This window comes from Lepisosteus platostomus, chromosome 17 (assembly GCF_059453375.1).
Source record: "Lepisosteus platostomus isolate fLepPlt1 chromosome 17, fLepPlt1.hap1, whole genome shotgun sequence".
NCBI lineage: Eukaryota > Metazoa > Chordata > Actinopteri > Semionotiformes > Lepisosteidae > Lepisosteus > Lepisosteus platostomus.
Genome location: NC_142627.1, coordinates 19,193,249 through 19,212,005, shown reverse-complemented (window position 1 = coordinate 19,212,005; position 18,757 = coordinate 19,193,249). Strand labels below are relative to the sequence as shown.

The 18,757-nt window shown below is 40.2% G+C and overlaps 1 protein-coding gene across 4 annotated transcripts in view; it reads left to right on the top strand.

Annotated features, from left to right (window-relative positions):
- The window catches only part of eml4 (EMAP like 4), a 106,892-nt gene that overhangs the window by 56,182 nt on the left and 31,953 nt on the right, over window positions 1-18,757 (top strand). For 2 of the 4 annotated variants that reach the window (XM_088609942.1, XM_088609940.1), the window contains exons 3-7: window positions 8,449-8,578; window positions 10,335-10,544; window positions 14,672-14,812; window positions 17,471-17,496; window positions 18,123-18,155. In XM_088609942.1, the coding sequence (XP_088466068.1) occupies window positions 8,449-8,578; window positions 10,335-10,544; window positions 14,672-14,812; window positions 17,471-17,496; window positions 18,123-18,155 (540 nt within the window). The remainder of the gene's footprint in view (window positions 1-8,448; window positions 8,579-10,334; window positions 10,545-14,671; window positions 14,813-17,470; window positions 17,497-18,122; window positions 18,156-18,757) is intronic. The other 2 variants (XM_088609941.1, XM_088609943.1) reach the window with 2 other exon arrangements.

Here is an 18,757-nt window from a genome sequence, read left to right as displayed (position 1 = left end):
CTTCCTGCACCCTGTCTCCCTGACAGGCTCTGATGTGTTTGTGAACATCAGCTGAACTGTGAGACCTGATTGCAGCAGGCAAATATTTAACAAGATGTTAACAAACCAGAACTCAATCAGGCTCCGTTGAGCATCTGAGGGGAGTCTTAATGAAGTTTTCAACTCCCAGTACTCTGTGGAGAGCTGACAGTAGTGTACCACTGTGTCTTTGTCTGACTGAGACTGATGCTGATGAGGCAGAGTAAGCTACCTTTTTTCCACAGTACTGAGTCAGTGCGGAGTGAGATGCCTAGGCACGTGTGCTGTTTTTTTTTACATTTTATTACTGCTGTGCAGCTAGCGCAGACAGGGCTTGGATACCACGTGAAATAACAGCGTAAACCTGGAATTGCTTGTTTAGAGTAGGAGCTGGACCAAGGCGTAATCAGAAAGGGCACATAAAAACCTGACCCTGTTCATGCTCGTCTGGCCTGCAGCCTCTGCAGTATTGAGCCATGGCACATTAGCAGGAGCTACCAGTAACAGCAGTGTGCCTGTGGCTGTGTAAGACTGAGGTGAATATATCCTCTGAAATGGAGCAGCTTGTTTTTTCCATATTAGCTTTAGAGAGAATAATAAGTGACTTCTGCTGTAGTACTGTAGGTCCTCCTAGGCAAGAGCTAATTTTTTATGATATCAGCCTATAACATGAAAAGCAGGTTATGAGATATTGAATGTTCAGATGTTCAAATTATTAATTGGACTTGCACAATCTCAGCTTCCCTAAAGAAGGAAGTAATTTCTCACCTGTCGACCTGGTCTGCTCGCGTCAAATGGCTGCAGCAGATCACCTAGGTACTGTAGGTGCAGCACTTTAATAGTGGCAGTTGTTTAAGTTTAGTATTTTACTTAGCATTTTAGTATTTTACTTATTTTACTTTAACCTTTTTTCTTTACTTAAAGAACATTTAATTCTTTAAAAAATTCCAAATATATTTGACACTATATGTGGTTTCTCCGTCAATGGTTTTAAGGTGTTAGTTACACACATCTGTGTACAAGATGCTGCACTTAAGTACAGTATTTCAAGACTATGGGGCTACTATAAAAGCATGAAACTTTTTTCGCACAGTGTATTTGCTATGGGTTGTTTAGTAGAACTTGTAGTGGAACTATAAATACACAGTTAAAGCACAGGCAATGAAAAAGATGTGATGTGTTCTCTCCTGTGGCCTAGTTTCAGGGTCAGTATAAATATAATGCCTACTTGTCGTCACAATGCTGCTGTTTACACTCCAGACATGGAGACTCTTTCAAAGTGTAGGGTCTGTGAACAATTTTGCAATCCAGCCTTGACTCCTGGTATTAAATTTTTCCATTTGCTGAAGAGCTTTACCTGTTTTTGGTTATGCTAAATGGTTGTAATAGTTATGGAAATAGTCAAAGCCATTTGCTTCAAATTGTCATTAACAACATACTGAACATGCCAGCACTCTTCTAGGGTTCAAACTGGAAACAAATAGCAGAGAATCTCTGGAATTGTTTAACATTTTTTTGGTTGGTTTTAAGTTAAGAGCATGTCTATTTTTTATTTTATTGATTTTTTCCATTTCAAGGCATAGCAGAACTACCTTTGTTTGAAGGCTTTTAATTTATGTTTGAAGTTTTAAAATAAATTCACGAGTGACAATTATTATCATCATCAGATGCAGTCAGGATCAAAGAGATTAGGGCAAGAATGCTTGATCAGTTAAGCTATTCTTGCTTACTGTACATTGTAACACTGTCACAGCAGAAAGAGTTGTTGTAATACCCTCTAACGTTTCCGTACTTTTTTAAGAATAAAAAGAGAATTTTTTATTTGCCAAGTCAAACATACTTTTTAGAGTTTCAAATGCAATGAGCAGGAGGGCCCATTATACAGTACGGTTGTAACTTGAAGTTCTTTTCTTTCCTTAACCATCACTCAGAGATTGGAGTTTCTTCTACTCTACTGTAAAAGAAGCTACTGTAGAGTTGGCTGCTTGAAATTGTATAGTGCAGGGCCAGTACAGAACAGATTTTAGTACATTTCATTTTAGTGCAGCACATTCTTAAACTCTCAAAAGAATATGTATAGTCTCTACCCTCATCAACTCTGACATTGCAATACAAATACTAATATTTTACACTAAACAAATCACCACAGTTATCATATTATATACAATTAGCATTAAAGTGGGAACTAAACTGTACACCTTTTGAAGAAGTAGTTTGATAAACATTAAGACTTACATGTGCAGTCCAGGGCTAGGGAAAGCCTAAGAATACTAATATGTATAAAATATTTTTTAAATGTTTGCAACGATTATTCCAGTTACTTTGTTCTATCATGACCGTGGGGATAGCATTAAATTGTTCATAGTTGATGCTGTCCATTTACATTTGCTCTTCTTCCTTGGTGCCAAGAGTAAATCAAGCTGGGTTTTTACATGGTTCAGCTGCAGTGGAGCCATTTCTCCACCTTTCCTTACACTGTTGTCCTCCACACAGTACTTTCATGAATCTGTTAGAGACACAAAATGGTTAAAAAGCATAAACAGCAGAGGGAACTGTCCTGCCAAGTCTGGGGTGAATACCTCCATTCAACACAGGCCACTGATTGGGCTGTTGATTAAGCCAGTTGTCATGCAGCTTCCCTCTGGATGCTAGCCCACATTGTCATGCACCCAACAATAGGTCTTCGCTCTGTCTTTCTCACCTCACTGGGCTGGCTCTGTACTTGACAGGCACCACAAGACACAGGCCAGGAAATCTGAGAGGTTCTTTGTTGGAGAGTTTCGTTACAGTGGGCTTGTCTTTGACAGCAGTCGGATGTTTTTGGCAGGAGTCTGCATCATGCAACAGGATGTTTTCTGCTTCTCTGTCCCATTGTGCTGTTACACAACCCCTTGAAAAATAAATGATTGTGTGATAGCCATCTCCCTTTCAGTTAATTATGCAAAATAGTGAGGGTACAAGATATTTTGTTTTTTGACATACGCTTTATAAAGCATACATTACAGTACAGACTCATTAACTGAAATTAGTACAGTTATTGATGTTAATTAAAAGACATAATTCTTCTAAAGGTTGATATAAAATATCGTCACTGTTTTACTATTCTTGTATAATTAATACAAACAGGTGATTTTGTTACAGTGTACCCTTTGAGCTAGCCCCAAGCAGGTCACACTCACAGTTTTATCTGTCTTTCTATCTCATTAATGACATCACTCTGAGCTAATTCTGTCATTGCCGTTATAATCTTGAGTAACATAATCCATCAGGTGGCTTTATCACAAAGCTGGGTGTTATTCAACAGTGACCACTGAAAGGCTCCCTCAGGCTTATCATGGTTAGTAGTTCAAAGATGCCAGACACCATGACTCAGTGGGCAGTACTGTGGTCACTCGCATAATTACTCGTGAAAAACTCAAGATCTGGTTCACAGGAGGATTCCTGGCCTTCAGTTGATTGAGAATGTTTTCATTGAAGGCGCCTTCTTCCTGTCCTGTACTGTAGTGGGGCGCCTGTTCTCTGTTGCTTAGGCAGTTGGCTGGCCTTCGGCCCCTTTGTAGGACATCACTGGCAAGCATCTGAAGCTCACACCATGCGCCTCAGGCTTTCCTGTTTGCTAAACTGCCAGCGCTATAGAGGTTGACAGATACCTCATTGTAAATGGTCAACAGCATGCTGGGTTTCAGCAGGACTCGCTGCCAGACTCTGTTTACAGATTATCAAGTGGAGCAGATGAAAGGAGGCTTCTTCTCTTGATTGTTTGTGCTGTCTGTTAATGGAGCATGAACACTGAAAGTTCAGTAACGCTTATTTCAAGAGGTGCTGTGTGAAACCTGAACTGTAGTTCCACAACTGTTTCAAAGGTCTGTGCACACTGACAAAAACATCTTTCGATGATTTTTACTCCAGTCCCTTTTTCCCCCAAAGCCATGAACTTCCAAAGCCATAAAAGAGAGGGGGATACTCCTTTCTAGTTAGTTCACGTAACAAATAAAAGTATCTTAAATAAGTAACATCTGAATGAAAGAAATAATAAAAAATGTGGAGAAAATCATTCCCTCAAGATGTATGAAGACCCTTGATGAATATAATAAAAAACTCATAGAATGAAGTTATGGATTGGATAATGTTTTGTTTAAAACAATTCTAGAAATGTACTGTGAAGTGTAATGAAAGCCTCAAGATGGTGAATAACAAAAGATAATCAGTAGTAGCATGCGTTATCTTATTTAAGGTCCAACAACCAATGAAACAAGGTTAAGGTTATAACAGTTAATCCAAATGCAACAGTTGGATATCTCCAACACAAACTGGCCTCTTCCGAATGCAAAGTATGAAAATCTGCCATTCAATGTGTCCTCCATAAATGGTCGTGTTGCAAGGAAGAAACCTTTTTTTACGACTATGACAAGTAATAGAATAATATATATCACAACATATGTCTGTGATGTTTTGTATGTTTTGTATGGGTCCTAGGGGACTTGTTAAGATAGTGGGGGATCATGAACTCCAACATGTACCAGGACATTTTGGCCAACAACCTGGTTTTGACTGCCAAGAAGCTCAAGCTTGGCTGAAAATGGGCATTCCAGCATGACAATGATCTGAAGCATACGTCCAAGTTGACACAACTGTGGCTAACTGCACACAAAATTAATGTTCTCAACTGGCCATCCTGATCTCCAGACCTTAATCCAAATGAACATTTGTGGTTCATACTCAAGAAAAGCTATTCACCCATCAAAACCAAACAGTTTGAATGACCCAGAGTGATTCGGCCTGGTGGAATGATCAGAATTCCTCACTCACAAGTGCCAGAACCTCATCAGAACCTCACCACAGGAGATGTCTCAAGTTTAGTACAATCTGTGTCAGGGGTGATTTACAAAACACTAACTACACTGTATAAATACATTTGTTTTTGTGTTTACTGGACTTAATTTGTGACAGATATGGCTTTGCTCTGTGTAAAAGCTATAAAAATTACAATATATTTAGGTTTTTTCAAGAAAAAACATAATTCAGTCAAATACATGTTTTTGTTATATGTTAATTTTTGTTCCAATTTCAACAGGGTATGAATAAATCTGGATTACATTCTGACCTTACGAAATGTCATTGGCAAATCAACATTGCATATCTAAATGGTCTGCCTAAAATATAAAAATGTTGGCATCAATAAATGTTTGTACACTATACATCTGTTCTTTGCCTTTAACCTGTCTATGAATTAAATTATGTCTCTGGGGGAGAAACTAGTATTCTCAGGTATTCTGTAAGAACACCACACCTGACTTCATTTAACAATAATTAAAAAGACCAAAAACATTTAAAATTGGAAGGCACAGGATTTTCAAGATTTCAGATTTCCTTATCCCACTGGCATGGGCGCACACCATTCTCTTAATTGTGAACAGCTGGAGCCAGCATTCAGACAAGCATTAGTGAGAGGTTCAGGCTGAAAAGAGGTCAGGATCAGTTTACCACGGGTGATGTTACTTCAGCAATTTGAGCAACCCACGTGAACCTCATGATCCAGAGAAACAGACAGTCTTATGATTGGGACTGGGGAGGCAGGGGTACATTTTGTCACAGTAATAGTGGATAAGTTGACCATTGTGGCAGCAGGCACAGAGCAGTGGTTGAGAGTGGTTTTCAGGAGAGGGGATTAACGTGTGCCGAGTTACCCAGGCTAGAGTTCTCCTTCAGCGTGTTGGAACAGGAGGTGCACTGCAGAAATTCCTCCACGGTCCTATACACTGCCTCCCCATTCCCACTACAGGGGGCTGTGTTTTGCAGCACTCGAGGGAAGCACAGACCTGTAATTATTTCATCCAGTTCAGTCTGGTTGTTTGGTGGCTTAATTGTTTCACCTGGATTATATACATATAGAACACAGGCTACTTCTGCACAAGCATCATGGGAGATGAAGAGGAAGGCCGGGTCAGGCATTAATTTTGGATAGTCAACCTTCAAAGGGTTTGTGAGTCATGTCTGTATTTTTTCCAATTTGTTTTACTGGTGTTATATGAGACTTAGGTATTTTCTTTTTTTTATTCTGTTGTTTTTGTTCATTTCAAATGGCTTATGCCCCTGATTTCCAGATGTTTTTTTTTTCCCTGTGTGGTGTAGGATTGTCAGAAATGAATGAAGACCAACGCATAACAGCCCTCTCCCTGAGAGAGTCTGTGTGTCTGTTAACAGGCCTCGCCTGAGAACATCAGAAATCTTCAGCAGCTTTTGTTCTCTAGTGCAAAAAAACAGTTTAGTGCCATTTTCTTAATTTAGTTAATTGCCATTTATACATCGTGCTCAACTTTTATTAATACGTTTTTGGAAGTTTCCAAGACTGCTCTCTCCTTCTGCTCAGTTCCTCATAGTGGATATCCCTACTTGGTCTGCTTGGATGACCCAGGCATTCTTGTTTTTGAAAATCATATGTCTCTCAGTCCGCCTGATCCCACTTCTGAGGGGAGGGGGACGCAGTAGCATCAGGCAGCCTGGTAAGTCCAGCATGGGGGAGAGGCTTCACGGAGGCCATGCTTTAGCACCAGGAGTAATAACTAGGTCATTTCACTTCTCTCAGGTTTCGTGGGGCCATTGCATCGGCCTGCCTAGCAAAGAGGGCAGTCTGTCCTCATAGCAGGCAGTGTCAGCTGGAAGCACTAAGGGGTTTAATGCACAAAGAAGATGCCAAATAAGAAGGTGCTTTATTGCGTCAAAGCATTTCTTCAGAGACGGATGCTGTTGCAGCAAATCCTCCTTCTCTCTTTCCCTCCGTGTTCTGATAGCTGGGGTAGGATAGATAGCAGCAGGATCCAGCAAGAAGCAAGAGGATGCTGTGAGACATGAAGGGCAATGAGGAGGGTTATCCTGAGTGTGTTTTCGAGGCAGGGTGTAATGGGCTGTGAAGCAGGCCCATGCGTTTAGAGACACCAGCTCCTCCAGCTGAAGATTGCCCAGATCTGTGAATTTGGTCATGCGTGATGCATTGCTTCCTTCGCTCACAATGAAGTTCTGTGGTATGCTTTCAGAATGATTTTATTTTCCCGGTGAGTGTTTTATCTGCACAGATATTTTGGTCTTATAGGAAATGCTTATTATTGCAGCAACGCCCAGTGGAAGGATGTGTCCTGGAGCCAAGGCCATGCTTTTAGCTTTTTACCACAGCTTCATATTATTTCTCTAGCAAGACACTGATTTGATATTCACATTATGGAACGGTGCTATAAAGGGCCATTAAAAGCATTTGGCTTGACTCGGCTTTTACTGGTACTCATCACTTTGCTGCTTCTGCTAATGAACTATAAATCAATTACCTCTGGTGCCTGCTCCAGGTTCCTTTAATCTGTTCTCTTTTATCCAATTAAAATGTCTGAGGGGGCGGCAGTGTGGATTCAGGCTACAATTAATCCCCCTTTGTCCTCCTTTGCCTCCATGTTCTTCTCTCCCCCCTCATGCAGTATAATCCCCTCAGAATTGTAGATTTTTTTTTTACATGCTACAAGGAGACACATGCGTTTTCAGCACAGAATGTGTTAAATTTGGCAGCAATGACCCTTTCATGATAAACAGTATTAATTATTAAAAATGAAAATGGAAACCAAAGGCAGTTTAAATCATTTTCATTGATAGTAAATGGCTTTTTTTAACTAGTTTTCTTTTCTGTAACTAATGAAAAAAAGGACAATTTTATTATAGCAGAATGTGATGCTTTCGGAAAATAAAAGACGGGAGCCTGGAGAAAATAAAGCAGAATTACTGCTGCAAAATACTGAATTACTGTTGTTGCATTTTTAGTGAGGAGATAAATATAATTTAGCAAAATCAGCTAAACTGTTTTCAGTGATCAGCTGCATTTATTTATTTGGCATGTGTTATTTTTTTCATGGGTTCTGCTGCAGATTGTTTGATAAACTCTGAATAAACCTCATTCCTCTTTCTCGATGCTTCTTACCATGACTGCAGTCTATCTTGCTCATTTTCTACCCTTTTTCTTCTCGTGCTGCTCTCACCTTCCATTCTCCCACTACAAAGCCTTGTCCAATGTCTGTCTTGTATTGTTCTCTATTCACATTGCTCCTCAACCCCAACAGTGTGTTGAAATAGTGGAACCCTACCAGCAGGCGCACATAGAAGCTAAGAGGAGCTGTATTAAAGAACATGAAGAAAGAGGCATTCCTTCTCAGTCTTAAGACGTAACACAAAAGACTGTTGGAGTCTTGAACTAGTTAACCAGCTATGCTTGCTGTTAGTTACTAGCAATCAAACACACTAGTTGGCCCTGAATGACCATCTCTCATTTGTAAGCCTTTTATGTTATTACTTTTTCACATTTTCTTTTTACTTTCAAAACATATGTATATCCTGTATAAATATTCCGGTGTTGTTCCTCACTCTCTCTGGCTCGTTGTCTCTCTCTGTCCACAGGTCAGAACCCTCTCCGAGAGGCATTCTCCATGTCCTGCATCGCCAATGGCAGCTCCTCCAGTCGCAAGCCCAGTCACAGCTCCTCTGTGTCCGTGGCCAGGAAAGAAACGCTCTCCTCCGCTGCTAAAAGGTACAGGCTGTTCATTGAGTGTCCCACGCCATCACACAGCACCCTGTTCTGCCTCCCACACTTGAGAATCTGATCACCGCTCAAGTGGAGAGTGATTAGAAGGCTTTGAATTTTAGTGACTATTCTTTTTTTTCATTGGTTTTATTTTTTTGTGATATTTAGAACTTGACCAAACTTACTTTAATGAATTTACAGTACAGAGACCAGTTTTAATTATATCACATATATGTGTTACTTTGCCACCATTTCAGGCAGAGCTTTCTGAGGAAAATCTGGTGACAGTGCTTAAGATGTGGCACTCTTCCACACATGTAAACTTTACAGAAACCTTTCTTCTATAGTATGTCACATGTTTATGTAGTATGTCACATGTTTTTCAAGATTCGTGTTTATTCATTGGAATATTGAGACAATCCAAAAAATACAGGAAAGGTTTAAAAAGTTGCTTTCACAAATGGCTAGCTTTCAGCTGAAAATTCCTTCAATTATTTCCATGGCTTTGGCTATTCTAAAACTTCTCTTGTTACTTACCTGAAATGTAATATGTTTGGTGCTCAATATCTCAACAATTCTGCAGTTGTGCATTTAGGGTCTGTTGAATATCACCAAGTTTTAGATTAATTTCACACATTGTAGGTGGCCTGGACCAGCTGCCTTATATCACATTTATTGGAATGGAAATTACATGAAAAGCACAGTACTGGGCCTTAATAAATAGCACAATTCTCAAAATTTCATGAATCTCAAAATTCTCAAATAGTTGATTGTGTTTAAACTGTTTTGCCTACACGGTTTAAGAAGTGACATGAATAATCAGGACTCTGGCTTTTAATTGTTTGTGACCACCTTCCCCTTTAAATCAACTTTACTCAGGTGCACCTCTTAGAGTTTCATGCTATCAGGTCCATTACTGGCAAGATGGATCTTCACAATTACTTGTCTCTAACAAACCTCCACAGATTTTACAGCACAGTTGAACATTTGTAAAGCCTTCCTACAAAATAAACATTTGGCTTTCAGAATGTGGAGTCATCTGTTCTGATAAATGACTCTTGGAAGCTGCTGTTTACACAGAGCTTATTTTTTTAAATGTTGCATAAGCGATGATTGGAAAGCTGTATTTCTAAATCCATTTCATTGTCCGCTTGTGTGCTTTATGCCATCTGAATGTAAGGAAAAGAAACCGCAAATGCATTCATTAAAGCTGAAAGTTGAAGTAGCAGAGGAGGTGGAGGTGAATTAGGGAGGAGAATAGATGACAGGATATGTCAAACTGTAAAAGAGACAGAGGCTTTAACCCTTAGGATTTGAATTCTGTCAAGTAATCTTTTTCCCATTGAAACCTGGTTCCAAAAGCTGAATTTCTGTGAATCAGAGGTAGGTATTTTTCAAGTGGTCATTAACACAGCCTGAATGTAGGTGTAGGATCTGTGGAATGTTCACAGCATCTGAAAATAAATGGGGAACAATTAAGACTGCCAGCCTGTGCTGTCCAACCAAGCAACATCACCATCCAGTCTGCCCTCTCCCCCCCCATCCTCCTCCAATTCAAAGGTTCCTGAAGGTCTCAGGAACCAGCCGGTCTGAAACAGGAACTTCTGAAACAGGTTGGTTCGGGGGTTGTCTGCTGTTTCTCAGCAGCTCTTGATGGGCCTACAGGTGTCTGCCTTTGGTCTTTGTTTTTTTCCTTTTGATCTTTTTTTTTACTTGGAGGGAGGGGTCCTGGACCCCAGTTTGACACCTTGTTGTTTTGCAGCGGTACAGAGAAAAAGAAGGACAAGCCACTGATGGAGGGCATAAAGGAGAAGGAGGAATCGCAGGCCAGTGAGAAAGCACCGGCCAGCCCCTGCGGCCAGCCTGCGCTGCCCAACCAAGCGCCATCACCAACCAGTCACCCCTCTTCCCCCCATCCTTCCCAAACGCAAAGGCACACCCAAGAAAACAAGAGCTCGGCTCCCATCAAAAGGTTCCTCAAGCTATCAGGACTGTGCCAGCCCATGTCAAGGGGAAAGGGGCTGTAATGCTTCAGGAGGAGATCCTTCACCACCCGCCTCCCCCTATGCTCCATTGAATGCACTTCACTCTGTGATCTTTAGGCTTCAGATCCATTGGCTTCATTTCTAACAAAAGCAAACCAAAAAGAAGGTCATGATAGGTAGATCCTAACCAATGAAGCTCCGTGATGACCACCCTCTGGCAGAGTGATTTTGAAGCTTGCAATGAGTTTCATTTATTCATTACTCATCATAACCTCTTGCTTTCATGCAGTTTTAAACAGTGACTGCATGACTCCACACAAAGAGACATCTAATCCCATGTGGGAGGTTCTGATGAAAGGAGCTCCTGATTAACATGTTTGGGTAGTAAAGTTTTCTGACTAGGCTATTATTAAAATATCAAGCGGTGATCGACGGCTCCATTGCTCCACATGCACTGCACAGATTTCATCTCCCATCAGCTGCGGTTGCCAGATATAAATTCCCTTGCAGATGCACACATAAGACTTAGCATGCACACCATTAAAGGTAATCTAAAGCATGAAAGAATTCCAGCAGGGTGAATACCGATTCTACGTTATCCACAATGTAGATGATTTTTAATTGAAAACAGATGCATGCGTTTTTGCTTGGTAGAGAGACATTAAAGGTATTTCTGGTACCTATTTTATCACAGTAGGATTCATTTTGCAAACCACCTGTGAGCATTAGTGAGCAATTTAGAAATTCTGAGCATTTCGAATGCTTTTTAGGATTATTAAAAATGCACTTTCATTCCTCTGCAGAGCTGCTCTATATTAGTTGGCAGATTATTAGTTTATCTGTCACATGTGCCAAACATGACAGGGATCCGGCACATTGAACTATATTCAGTGTATTCAATATGCCATCCAAATCAGGATTAATCCCAGAACCCAAGAGCTGCGGTAAGAGGAAGCAGCGGTTAGCACCATGCCAATGTGCCACCCTCCTTCTAGAATAAATCTGAACCACTCCTGTTATATCTTCACTAATGCCTTAAGAGGATGAACTTGCCAGATTATTTAGAATTCCTAGAAATGTGTCAGATAATGATGACTACGATGGCTAAAATCCAGAATAAGGTTCATAGCCATAGTTAAGCATCAGTTTTCCTGCTTCATTTCCAGCAAATTTTTCACATCTGTGCCATGTGATACACAGTGCCTTGTCATCTCTTGTCATCAGCATATGCTATTTAGTCATTTCACTCCAGCATCTACACCTCACACTGTCTTTACAGTCACTGAAGTGCTCTTGCCCTTTTTGCATGAGGTTCACAGGATTGCAAAACTGCAGCGAGTCATCAGCATTGCTGACATCACCTCCTCATTCCACAGTGCGTTCCAGAAAGGCCCATTACATCATCCCCGCTCAGTATTCAATACTAGGCTTCACACTGCCACCACTCAGAGCAGACCTGGGCCAGTGTTGGCCTGTAATCATTTCAGCTCCCGGCACCAGGACGGTGGGTCTGCTTCTGTCTTTCAATCACAAGCTTGTCTTTGAAGAGTAAGCATCTGAGAGTATTTCAATGAGAGTGCTCTTTCTTATGCTTCCTCTGATGGAAAGTGAAAAAAAATCATCTTTATGCCACTTTCACACACATTGCACAGGACTCTCAGTAGCACAAATAATTATTCATATTTTCACCTCATTCATCATTTTAAACCAGCTGCCACTTCCCACTGACTCTCCCAGTCCCCATTCTGAAGCATTACAGCCTGAACCCTGGAAGTACAGTTTCTTTGCTGGAAATAACCTGTTTTGGCTTTGTGGTCACTGTGGTCTGGATCAGTTCTTTCCATTCCTGTCTGCGCCATCCTTCCAGTGTCTTTCCATACTGCCACAGTCTCTTTATGCAGGCAAGACTTAAATTTGATTACAAGTCTGTGCTCCTGTGTGTTCAGAGTGTTTAGAGTTTTGTTTTTGCAAATTGGACCTTCTCATACAGAACAGCTGTGGGATCCTTTGCTATGAAAAGTGATCTGCATATGAGAAGAAAAACTAGTTTATTTTTCTTTTCACATGCACATAGTAGCCCTTGGTACTGTAGTACAGGGAGTTGCAGACAAGTTGTACATTAAGGACCATGTTCTCTGTGAAAACATTTAAGCATTTAAGTTGGATTATATGATTTTCCAACAGTAATATTAAAATGCTTATTTCATGATAGTAATTGTTGCTAAAGGTTGACCTCTCAAAGACAAACAAGAGCAAGTCAATCCTATTGGTTTCCTCCTAAAATCCAACAGATTATGTATTGGGTGTGGAGATCGCAGGAGACACCACAGGTAGGCTTTTCAGAACAGGGATATTAAGAAAGGAAAGGTAACTCATATTAATGAGTTGACATATATTAACATATATATGTTCCAGAATTAATACATACAGACTATCCTCATTAAAAATACTGAAATCTGCAGGGATGTGTATGCCTTTGTTTTGGAAATGGAAGATTGACGGTAAAGAGTTTAAGATTATGGAAAGCAGGAAAATCAGAATGCGGTGTCTTCTGGGGTTTTCTGAATTGCTTTAGTAAATGACAGGCTGTAATTAAGCATAGACCAAAACTCAACTTACAGCGCTATCTGTATGTATAGACTTTCCTCATGTGGAAACCAAGATAAGAAGTTTTAAATCAAAAACACAGCAAACGTGAAATAGACAGTTAAAATTTAGCAGAGCTAAGTACCACTTGCACCTTTCACACTCCAGAATGGACAATTGAAAATGCAGTTGCTTCCTGTATTATATCAATTTAAAAAATGTTCTGTCTGTCCCAAAATCCTAATGGGTGATCAGAGAGCTGATAAAATCAAGCTAAGAAGCACATTCATTTTTGTTATGGAAATATAAGCTGGAAGATGAATGGGCAAGTGCCAGTCTGTTGGTATCTGCATCCACCTTTTTCAAAATGTTATTTTTTTTGCTGTGATAGCATGCAAAGAGGAATAAATCACAATACCAAGGTATCTGAAGTGTTTGATCAACTGTGATGAAGGTAGACTGAATTTTCTCCATTGCAAATTTTAACAGCAGTAAAGCAGATTTACATTTACAGTACATTTCATTTACAAATCTTTGACCGATGAGTCAGAGATGAAAAAATAGCATAATGTGTCATCACGATTGAGACCTGGTGAAGCTTCTTAATGTACAGTATGACGTTCTTACAGTATAATGCAGTACTTAGGCCTGAATTGCATTTTTATTTTAATCTTAAAAATAAGGCATTTAGCATTAAAGTTAATGCACTGTAACAACAACTGTGTTTACGGAAGCCTAGCTATTTATGTGCCCACTGCTGTAAAGTTCTGTGAAGTCAGGAGGCCACAAAAGAGAAATGATCCAGACCACAGTGCATTCTACTTGCTATTAACTCTCTTCTTCAGAGCCTTGTTTGAGAAGTGCCTGCATGAGGGTTCTTTCTCACTTATTCTCTGTTTTTTCATCGTTTTGATGCTTTGATGCTTCAGCCTGCGTTCTTCTGAGGCCTGGGGGCCTGTGTCGTTGGTGGCCCCAGTTGACTAACCTGTGGCTGGGGGGGTATGTGCTTCCCCCTCTCCAGTGTGTGCATGGAGGTTCCCCTTCTGTGGGATTCCGTTCTTAACCATTTCGTCCCTGCGCAGTTCAGAGCTTGTAAACGGAAAGGCTCTCGTGTCCTGTGACTCAACTCTGGTTTGTTCAGGATCGGGTCTGGATGAGAGGAGTGCCATGACTCTTGCTGCTCTGGAATGCCTGGCAAAGAGCAGTAACTGCAGTAAGCCTTTTAAGACATCTAAACATGTGTCTATAGAGACTTCTGTTAAACTGAATCGAGAAACACCGAACTCTCAACTGGAGATAACATTACAAAAGTCCAGGCATCAACAACAGTAAAGTAGCAGAACCTTGGCATTCCCCTAGAAAGAAAACCCGAGCTCTGTCCTGCCTCCAGTTTTCTCTTTCAGTCCCTTTCCGGTTCTCTGTCTCCCAAGCGATACTTCTTCTCCACTCTGTGTCTGTGGAAATGGAGAGTGATGAGTCCTCTTTGTCTGTCTCTTACTCTTTCTCCCTGGCATCAATGCACGAGCAGGGGTCACAGTGTGAAGAGGGCACCTGGGATTGAGCGTTCTCAGAGCAGCACCTGGGAGACGTCAGAAGACAGCCGCAATAAGCTGGTGAAGGCTGCCTCCACCTCCAAACTGCTGTCCAAAGTGGTGAAGAATGCGGAGAAGTGAGTGAACCCCATTAATTTATTTGCATTTATTGAAGAAAAACTTCAAGAGATTAAGGTTCTTTTCTGAAGGGAAACCCTGAGGATGAGAGCCATTAACTTTACAAAAGGACAGATTTTCTTCTCTTTTTGAATTTTACCCTGACCTTAAGGTTAGTGTTTTCACTAGTTGTTGACTGTGAAAGTTAACTTAATTCTGTAAAAGAAAAAATCTACAATCAAGGTGTGAGAAATCAAAGACCCGTACCAAAGTATAATTATTAATATAAAATATGTTTCTTAATTAGTTATGTCATTGCCCTACATTGTCAAAAGAAAGACAAGAAAAATGCAATCTTTAGCAAATTTTGGTGTCCATTCATGCACACATGTCACAAGAGATTGGGTTTTATTAAAGGAATATGTGGGTGACCTTCATGAAAATTAACTTTTTGCTGAGATCAGAAGTAAATAGATTGATCTATTTCAGATATTTATACATCCCTTTTCTAGCCACTTTTTGCAATTCAGTGTCATGGGGGAGCCGGAGCCTATCTCTGCAAGTAACAAGCTCAAGGCAGGGTACACCCTGGATGGGACACCAGTCCATTGCAGGGAACACACAGACACATAAACACATACACATTTAAACCAAGCCAATTAACCTACCAGCATGTCTCGGGACTGTGGGAGGAAAGCGGAGCACCCAGAGGAAACCTACGCATACACAGGTAGACCATACAAACTCTACACAGATAGTACTCCAGGCCTGGAATTGAACCCAGGGCCCCAACTCTGTGGTGCTAATCCTATACTTCTGACACATCCATGCACTCTGAAACATATGTGGGTACAGTTACTGTATAGAGCTCCAGAAATGTTTTCAACATTTGTTTCAACTTAAAAGAGAACTTTTAAGAAAATGGCAAAGCAAGATTTCACAATTTGGAAGCATTTTTGGTCCTTTGATTTTGGAGTTAAATGTGCATGCTCTTTCATCATCCCACCCAGCCTGTGACAGTTTAATTATGTTGACAGTTTGATGAGCTGGACACATGCCTGTTTTTATTGTGGTCAAGGCGTGTCACAACTTGTTTCCTGTCTCCAGGACTGACTAGAACTGAGATCCAGGTGTGCTGTATTCTGGGCTGCAGACTCGTTAAATCTTATGTTGTTTACAGTTGTAGGGTATTTGGTTGTGTCATGTATACTTATTATTTTTTCAGATTCTGAAGTACTTAAGATGTCGACATTTCAGAACCCTTAGGCTGCAGTAATTTTCCTGTGTGCTAAAAAATTAAGCTTTTATTTAAACATCTGATGAATTGCCCTTTGGTAAAAGCTTTCCAGAGTGACAGCTGTTGATAGGAACAGGCAGTAATTCCCAGATGAACACACTGAGAACCAGTCTATGTGTTTGGACATCTTAAGAAAGGGATAGAACAGATGGCAGGCCACGTCTTTAATCAGAGCTTGCTTTTATTCCTGTACACTAAATTAATATACTGTATTCCTGTCAATATGACATTTGAATAATCCCTAAGTGTAAATCTCTACAATCTGGATTTGCATCTTATTCTGTACGTGAGAAATTTTCACTTCTGTTACCCCTGAGGGTCTGCTGAAGCAAAGGAAAACTTTGTTTCATCTATCCCACTCCCAACTAGGTTTAAAATCAACATTCTCTCAATGTGGATTTGCGTTGTCAACACTAAAATCCCAGTTAATCTGCATTTCAGTTTTTAGGATTTCGTAAATTATATTATTGTTGTTTGTAATCATTATAGTCTTCAGATTCATTTTGTGCTTGAATTGGGGGCCTTTTATGAGAGGAGAATCTTGAAGAGGGTTTCGCTAGCCAAAAACTAATAATGGTTATATGTACATAAAAAGTATGGCAGAATCTATTCTTAAAAAGATCCAGTTTGCTTCCATGGTCTGTTTGCTTCACATAGTTTAAAACAGTAAATTGAGTGACCAAAATGTATTCCTCAGCTCTGACGCATTTTTTTTCTAACAGACCGAGCATGATATAGGAGTAGCAACACGCATGTAATGTATTTCTCAGACCTGTGAGGCCCAGTGCTGCAATAAAACAGAAAAAAAGATTTCGGGCTTGCTCTCCCAAAAAAAACACTTAATCTCTTCAAATTAGTCTGCTCATAGCTGAAACAGGCTGGACTGGGGTTGTGGATTGACAAGTCCTGCAATACGTTCTCTATGAGCATTTTGTTTTGAAACGGAGGAAATCAGTAAATCATCAGTATAGTGATTAAACTTTGGCTGGAGTCCAGAGATCCTAATCACAGATAATGCACGGAGTTGTCAGCAGAATTTCTCAACAGAGGCAAGGGATTTCAGACTGCAGAGTTCTCAATAGCTCTCTGTCTTGTCCACTCAGTGAAAAAGAGTTAACCCTTTCCTACCTTGAAGTGTGATCTTACTAAGAGGTTACAAGGCACAAAACCTGCTGGACCCCTTTCCCTTCCCCCCTTGCATTTCCCTCTCTTTTCTGCTCTGTCCCCCTGTTCTAGACATAATTCATTCACCACCCTTGAATTGCAGACATTCCCTACATTTTTCTTTGTCATTTATGGCAAAGCCCTTATTTAAGTTAAATATTCAGTATATTCCTGTGCCACGGTTTTACATTTTGTTTTTGTTTCATGTCCCCTCCAGGCACAAAGAGCCAGTTATCAGCCAAGGTAAGACAAACTAAAGCCACTGAAGTGTTAGTGAATTGTGTGTGTTCTGGTCACTGTCAGAAAATTATTTTTTGTATTTTTATTTTGCCCTTTTTGCATTTGGGATTGGAATTTATCGTACAGGCAATTTTACTCTTGCTTTTATATTATCATAAATTATTAATATTTGATGAGAGCAATGGCAGACGTCCTCTCCTTGAGGGAAAAGTCATTAATCTGACCATTCTGGTCTGTGCACATGCCAGGCTCGGGCTTCTGCTGCAAGACCAAGAGTTTTTGATTAACCAGAAAGAACAGGATAACATTTTTGTTGAGCTTTCTTTAAGCCAGTGAAATCCCCAGCCCTTGTATCAATCCGATTGTTTTGAGTGTTTCGAGAGTCTTATTAATGTTTCAGCTTAAATTTTTCTTAATAGTCTTACTATATTGATTCTATATTTTCTGAAGCTACCTGTGATTTCATACAGATGGCTGCTTACTAAGACTCTCAGCACTTTCATTAAAAAAAACCCTTTCACCACTAAGTCCACATTCTCCGCCAGTATTTTGTCTCTTATTTTGGTTTTGTATTTTTTTTTTTGTTCTCTGTTTTTGTTTGAGTGATTTTCTTTCTGTCTTGTAACCAGCAAAAATGTCCACCCGAGAGAGAAACAGCCAAGGTAAGCCCCCTGAACTGTCAGCGGAGTGACCTCTAGCTGTTCGGCCGGTCACTTTCTTTCTCTCTCGCGCTGTATCTCTTTCACTCTGGGCTGAGCTTTACAGTGTAAAGGTGTTGCAGGGTTCATGTTTCAGCCTCGACAGAGAGAGAAAAGGATTCAGGCCAGATTACCCGGCCCTCACTGTGTTCCCCCGAGATGAATCTGGACGCTTACATTACTGACTCACAGCTTTAAACTACCCCCAAACCGCACTCACACAAGCCCAAACATTTCAAAAATGTGCTCTAAAGCTTAAAAAATAGAACTGCCAATTTGCTGGAGTATATAAGGAATCTGCAAGTCTTATCACTTATTATCGTCAGTAAATGTCATTCAGTATCTTAACATTATGAGCCCGGTGTTTCAGAAAAAAAATGAATGTTATCTGAAAACCTGCAAAAACAATTGTCTAGGTGATTTTTTAAGTTCTGAAGGTTCTAAACATTCTTGTTGTAAAAATCATCTGAAACATTAAAAATTCATTACAAAGCGCTTACATTTGTGTTAATTGTACTAATCGGTTGTGCTAATCATGCTGGATTATTCTTTAATATAAAAGGTGT